The 7,469-nt window shown below is 31.0% G+C and overlaps 1 protein-coding gene across 1 annotated transcript; it reads left to right on the top strand.

Annotated features, from left to right (window-relative positions):
- Window positions 1-1,289: 1,289 nt before the first annotated feature.
- Window positions 1,290-4,962, top strand: LOC125833365 (glutathione S-transferase L1-like). Its single transcript, XM_049512506.1, has 10 exons — window positions 1,290-1,300; window positions 1,952-2,026; window positions 2,179-2,239; window positions 3,041-3,127; window positions 3,462-3,560; window positions 3,652-3,757; window positions 3,849-3,925; window positions 4,098-4,205; window positions 4,758-4,844; window positions 4,954-4,962. Exons 1-10 carry the CDS (start codon window positions 1,290-1,292, stop codon window positions 4,960-4,962), a joined length of 720 nt encoding a protein of 239 aa, XP_049368463.1.
- Window positions 4,963-7,469: the final 2,507 nt, after the last annotated feature.

Here is a 7,469-nt window from a genome sequence, read left to right as displayed (position 1 = left end):
GTATTATTTAATTTGGAAACTACGTAAAAAGTATTGTAAATCTCAATAATAAACAACATTTGATTGACTCTTGAAATTCAATTTGTGCTACATACATTGGGGAAAGGGGAGTAACACATATTAATTAAAAATTACGTAAAAAGTATTATAAATCACAATAGTTAACAACTTAAAATAATTTAAAATAATATTAAATTTAATTAATTCTCTAAATTCTATCTATATCACATAAATTGAGATAAAAAATAATGAATAGCACGGGCATCTGTATATAGTGTATCAATAAAAAAAAATGTATAACTGAACTAACAAAGTCTTGAATTTTTTAAAAATCTTTTTCACTCATAGAACTTGACTTAATTAAGAAAGTGAAAACTTAATCACTTTTTCATTTAAATCATCTTATGACTGATCAAAAGAGATTGATTTTATATTATTGTTTGACATGTCTAGAGCGTGTTTAGAAGAGTAAAAAATATTAATAAGATTTGATGGGTAGAGAAGGGGGATATATTAACAGAACAGGTAAATATGCATCATTTAACCGTTCATATTTTCATTAATTATAAAAAAAATGTTGCTCTTTTGAATGCAAATAAATAGACAAATAATTGTATGGAATTCATAAATTGCATGTCATACTAATTGTATGGAATTCGATGAAGTTTATTTTCATTTTTCTACTACGGACCTTACACATACATTAAGAATTTCCTTCATTTTCTTGTAATTTTGTGAATTGTTAGCCAAAATTATGGTGTATTTATGAAAGTAGATTTATTAACTTACATAGTAAACTTTAAAAAAATCCATCTAATTACCAAAAATCCCTACAGAAAATATGCAAAAATTGGTCAGCTTTCAGACAGACGGAAAAATTGATTGAGTTTATTGTTTGGTAAGTTTGGTATGGATTATAAGAAATAATTAATTTTGAGAGAAATTTTAGGATGAATTTATCTTATATTTAATTGGGATAAAAATTAAAATTATGAAATACTCCCTCTGGCTAACAATAGTTGTACACTATTGATTTGACAAACACCTTAAGAAACAATAACAATAGGGGTAATTACTATAGTGCCCTTGGAATTTATTAAAATTAATGCTTTGGAAAATGTATTAGATATTGAATAGTATTTATTAGCAAATGAGCCCTTAACTTCGTCACTAAGCTACTCACACAACTCGTACTCCTTCCTATAAAAGCTCCCAAAATTCTTGGTATTATCGCTTCACATTTCCAGAATCTTTTGAGTCCTCTTCAATTGCAGAAAAAATCAACATCAATGGCTTTCCTGTAAGTCTTAATTTCCTTAATTTTTTGTTAATTGTTCATGAAATGTGTTTAATTTGTTCAAAATAGTTAGTAATTATCAGTAATCATTTACGGAGGTACCGATTAAGAGATTGAGTTAAGTTAGAGGTCCATTTGTTGCTTGGAATGTTGGGTAGGGTAGAGAGGGATCTTTCCTATAGACTCTTGACTCAAAAGAAAAGTATCAAGATTTTATGAAAAATAAAACAACAAAATTGCAAGATACAAGATAAATGCAATAATATATGGTGGTTGCCATATAAAATTCCCTTTGTGGAGGTGTCCGACCCCTATGAGTTAGCAGAGAAGGGAGAGGAAAGAGGTCTTGGTGAATCATCATAATTAGTGTACAAGTCCATATATTGGGTGCCATATGAAATTGTCTGTGTTTTAGATGTCCAGCTTTAGTTTTAAGTGATTTAGGAATGAATGGTCTTCTGAGGGGTTGAGTTAGCTTCAAAGTTCATTTCTTTATCCATATGATATTTGAGTTGAGTACCTTTTATATGAAAAGAAGAAGATGAAGCGTTATATGGTACATGTTATTGTTGTATATGTATGTTGTATGTAAATTTATTTTTTTGATTTGCTTTTGATATTGATGTTGATGGGGTTAATCTTTTATTTGCACAGAATTGTACAAGAAGTTCTACCACCAACTTTGGATTCTACTTCCCAACCCCCATCTCTCTTTGATGGAACTACCAGGTTTAATTAAATTTTTTCTCTTAATTTCTTTCTTGTTTGCCTTAAGAAAAGGTGGTTTTTGTCTGCCTTATGTATAATGTGTTCTTTGTCATCATTATGGTTTTATTTCTCCGAGTGAAGATTGTGATCTAAATCTATTGTGTTGTCTGAAGGTTGTATATCAATTATCAATGCCCCTATTCTCAGCGTGTGTGGATTACCAGGAATGTTAAGGTTGACCTTTTTACCGCTTCCTCTGTTCTACTTTATCTAGCTCTTCTCAATGCAGTTTGTTCTAAAAACAAGGACAACTTTCTATATTTGAAGATTCTTTAACCTTGAACTTACCATTTACTCGTGATTGTATATCTTTATAGCTATAAAAATGTCACGACATGTGTAAGATCGAAAGTCGAAAGATACTTTTGATATGTGTTAAAAATCTTTTTTTCTTTTTCAAATTTCATGTCCAATCAAATAATGCCACATAAAATGAAAAAGAGGGAGTAGTTCTCAATTCGCTTTTTCTATTTACTAGTACACTGCGCGCTACAACTACCATCCCATTTGCTAGGTTGAGAAAAGACTAGCGTGAAACGACTGATGAAAATCAACATGTTCTTACGAGTCATATAGGGTTGGAACCCTATACAAGGGGCAACTTGCTTCTCGACCGAAGAGAAGAAATTATCGCTAATAAGATATAAGACTCAAACTTATTATATACAACTCTTATCTACGAGAAGCCTTGGGTCCTCTCTCCGATTTTAATAGTCGTTACAATTTTTGTGAATTTTCATATATATATTCACATTCAATGTCCAAAATATTCGGTTTGGATGAACCCATAGTTCAAAAGTTCTATCCACCTATGAAAGGAATTGCACTAATTAGAATTTTTGATTTTGTTGATGGCTTTTGTTAATTTCAATTTGGAAGTAATTTCTATCCTTGTTGAAATTATTCAATTTGTGTGTTCTTATACCCGGCAATGGTCCTGTGCCTAGATAAATTTTCTAACATTTTGAATTGCAGGGTTTGCAAGACAAGATCAAGTTAGTTCCAATTGATCTTAAGAACAGGCCTGATTGGTACAAGGAAAAAGTTTACCCCACAAATAAGGTAATTTTCCACCAAAAAAAATTAATTTTCGCTTGCCCAATTCACTTGTATATGAAAATCTTGAGCTATGATTTTGACATTGGCATTTGGCCTCACTGTAAATTGTATGAAAGAAATTAAAATGTCCATGAATATTTGGGAAAGGGATTTCTCTTCCTCTTCAAATTAAATGATTATTGACTGAGCCAATGCATAAATGCTCTAGTCTTATCTACCATCCGATTGGCATATAAACTTTTATATAAAGACTTTGAAGCAAGTGAATGTTTAAATGTTGGGAGAGCATGCATCCCATTTTACGCTTCAGGTTATTTATATTTTCTACTCCTCACAGGTGCCATCCATGGAGCACAACAACAAAGTGATAGGAGAGAGTTTGGATCTGGTTAAATATGTTGAAAGTAACTTTGAAGGACCATCACTTTTGCCAGATGTAAGCTGCAAAAGTTCATTATTGTCCTATCTATTTAGGAAAATCTTAAGTTGTCAATTGATTAAAATAAAATATTGGAAAATTTATGCAGGACCCTGAAAAGCGAAAATTTGCTGAAGAATTGATAGCTTATAGTGATACTACATTCGTCCCAGAAGTATACAGATCTTTCGCAAAAGATGCGCGGACACTGGCTGGTGAAATTTGAGCTTTTGTTCGTTGAAACTCATTATGTTTCGTTTGTTAAATGTTTCTTATGTAAGTTAATTGTATTCACACTTGTACCAGGGGCACAATTTGATTACCTAGAAAAAGCTCTCCTCAAATTTGACGATGGACCTTTCTTCCTCGGTCAATTCAGTCAGGTCATTACTATATTTCATTATTTTTTCCTTTCCGATGATGTGTCGTGTGCGATGGTAGCTCTGCCGATAAACATACTCGATAATCAGTGCAGAGTAGTGTGGGTGTACTTTTATCCTAGAATTTGAAACTTCATAGAGACTATGTGCTGATATGAAAACTCTGTTGTGCTAGGTTGACATAGCATATGCTCCATTTATCGAAAGGTTCCAAGTTTTCATGCCAGAGGGGTTTGACTATGACATCACAACCGGGAGGCATAAACTAGCCAAATGGATTGAGGTATGACTCGTATTACATATGGAGTTTAAAGTATGATTAATATTTTTATATTATATATGAAATTTTATTATTCTTATTTTTAATTTAGTTGTACTAGAAGTTGTATCATAGAATGTTCATCACAATAGAAAAGGGTCCACGATTTTCTCTTGGAAACCATAGAGACTAAGGCTTGTTAAAATTGCCAGTGATAGCGTAAACTTCAAGGATAGCTGGTTGGTGCATTTTTCATATATAATTCATGTGCTTTATATTGAAGGGCAGCCTTGGAACAACAATAAAGTTGTCTCTGTGTTACTAGTAAGTCTTGAGTTGCGCAGACTCTTCACTTTTGATGCACCCATTGACATTTTTAAAGAGTCCGAGCTACATAACATGTTATTTATAACAGGTTCAAACCGTGGAATCAACCATTGATATTTGTGTTAGGGTAGACTACATACATTACACCCCTTTGGCGTGCAGTATTATCCCAATCCTGCAGCGTGAACGTGGGATGCTTCCTGCATCATATTGTTCTTTTTTAAATGTGTTTCATTAATCATCTTGTAGGAAATGAACAAGCTTGACGGATACAAGCAAACAAAAGTATTGGAACATGAGAAAATGGTTGAGTACTACAAGAACCGCTTTCTGCCGGTACTCACTTTGCAAATATTAGATACATTTCTTTTTCTTTTTCTGGTTTGATAATTGTATATATAGCTACTGACAGTTCACTATATATGCATTTTAATTTTTTTTACAGAAAGCTTGAAACTTCAAAAATGCATCGTCAATCTTAGGTGAAAGTCACAGGGGCTTAGTATTTTGGTATCAAATATGTAATGGAGTTCTATAATGTTATGCATCAATAATAAATTTGCTTTGTGTTTTTCTTTATATGTAGTCTTTGGGATTGTATTTTCCTGCTAGAACCTAGAGAGACTTGTACTTTTATTTTATCTTAGATGTAACAGTCATGCAGTGAATTTAATTTCGACAAAAAAAGTATTTTATAATTTATTTATTTTTATTTAATATTTTTATGGTCTGATAAATTGTATATATTTTGTCTAATATATTTCACTAAACTATAAAAGGGAACTTCAAGTGCTCAAGCAGGTAGTAGGTCAACATGCCGGATTGAGCACTTCAATGGTGTTTTTGAAATTTTTGATGGTTCTTTTGTTTTAGTTTGTTTGTCTTATTTTATAGTCTTTTATATATATTTAAAAAAAATTGCCTAAACACAGTGTGATGTAGGAGTAAACACTGTTTGATAATATTAGCCTGCGACTCCAAAACATTAAAGAAATATATGGTGTCATCTGCAAAAAAGAGGTAATTGGTGGAGCTTTGGGAGTGACTTTCACCCCATGAAGAGTTCCTTCGCGGGGATGAGCACTTACCAAATTAAGCTGAAAGACCCACTGCTACAATGATTAAAAGATATGGTGACAGAGGATCTGCCTGTCGGAGGCACCGTGATGGAATGATATCACCAAAATGGTTACCAACATGAGATACAATACAAACCATTTTCATAATCTTTGTAATCCAATCCGATGAAAATCCCATCTTTATCATCATATTTCTCAAAAAGTTCCACTCCACTCTATCATAGGCTTTGCTTATGTCCCTTTTCGAAGTAACAAATTCCGTCTTTCCCTATGTTTTACGTTTTAAATAGGGATTGACCTCCAAAGAGATCATGATGTGATCAAGAATCTGTGATTCAGCAACACTATCCTCCAAGCAAGATTCATGCGATTTGCCAACATCTTGCAAACTATACAATCAATAACAATACACAGAGAAATCGGTCTTAGATCAGAAACTACCTCAGGTTGCTTCATTTTTGGAATAAAAATAATTATTATAAAATTATTTCCTGTAATGACTCCATAGTTATTGACAAAACTGAGTATCGCATTCGCCGCATCTTTAGCAATTACAGCCCAAAAATACGGATAAAACACAAATTCAGCCCATCTAGACTTAGAGCCTTATTCGAATGCATTGAGAAGACTGCTGATTTTTGAAATTAATTTACAGGTGTCACACAAAAGAGGACAAAAGAAGTAACATGTATTAATTAATTTGGAAACTACGTAAAAAGTATTGTAAATCTCAATAATAAACAACATTTGATTGACTCTTGAAATTCAATTTGTGCTACATACATTGGGGAAAGGGGAGTAACACATATTAATTAAAAATTACGTAAAAAGTATTATAAATCACAATAGTTAACAACTTAAAATAATTTAAAATAATATTAAATTTAATTAATTCTCTAAATTCTATCTATATCACATAAATTGAGATAAAATATAATGAATAGCACGGGCATCTGTATATAGTGTATCAATAAAAAAAAATGTATAACTGAACTAACAAAGTCTTGAATTTTTTAAAAATCTTTTTCACTCATAGAACTTGACTTAATTAAGAAAGTGAAAACTTAATCACTTTTTCATTTAAATCATCTTATGACTGATCAAAAGAGATTGATTTTTATATTATTTTTTATCATGTCTAAAGCGTGTTTAGAAGAGAAAAACATATCAATAAGATTTGATGGGGAGAGAAGGGGGATATATTAACAGAACATGTAAATATGCATCATTTAACCATTCATATTCTCATTAATTATTTTTAAAAATGTTGCTCTTTTGAATGCAAATAAATAGACAAATAATTGTACGGAATTCATAAATTGCATGTCATACTAATTGTATGGAATTCGATGAAGTTTATTTTCATTTTTCTATTATGGACCTTACACATACATTAAGAATTTCCTTCATTTTCTTGTAATTTTGTGAATTGTTAGCCAAAATTATGGTGTATTTATGAAAGTAGATTTATTTTTTGGTCCTTTAAGTAATGATCACGAGCATTTTTAGTTTTTTCTTTATTTTGAATTTGCTAAATAGAATAATTTAATTTAACTTACATAGTAAACTTTAAAAAATTCCATCTAATTACCAAAAATCCCTACGGAAAATATGCAAAAATTGGTCAACTTTCAGACAGACGGAAGAATTGATTGAGTTTATTGTTTGGTAAGTTTGGTATGGATTATAAGACATAATTAATTTTGAGAAAAATTTTAGGATGAATTTATCTTATATTTATTTGGGATAAAAATTAAAATTATGAAATACTCCCTCTGGCTAACAATAGTTGTACACTATTGATTTGACAAACACCTTAAGAAACAATAACAATAGGGGTAATTACTATATTGCCCTTTGAATTTATTAAAATTAATGCTTT

Source organism: Solanum verrucosum, unplaced genomic scaffold (genome assembly GCF_900185275.1).
Source record: "Solanum verrucosum unplaced genomic scaffold, falcon-dt-bn FXZP01000142.1, whole genome shotgun sequence".
NCBI lineage: Eukaryota > Viridiplantae > Streptophyta > Magnoliopsida > Solanales > Solanaceae > Solanum > Solanum verrucosum.
This window is presented reverse-complemented; position numbering and strand designations above follow the sequence as displayed.

Excerpts from the sequence above, each read along its gene's own strand:
- LOC125833365 (XM_049512506.1), top strand. Across the intron at positions 3,561-3,651 it reads GACCATCACTTTTGCCAGAT|GACCCTGAAAAGCGAAAATT; the intron begins GTAAGCTGCAAA and ends AAATTTATGCAG. Across the intron at positions 3,758-3,848 it reads AGATGCGCGGACACTGGCTG|GGGCACAATTTGATTACCTA; the intron begins GTGAAATTTGAG and ends CACTTGTACCAG.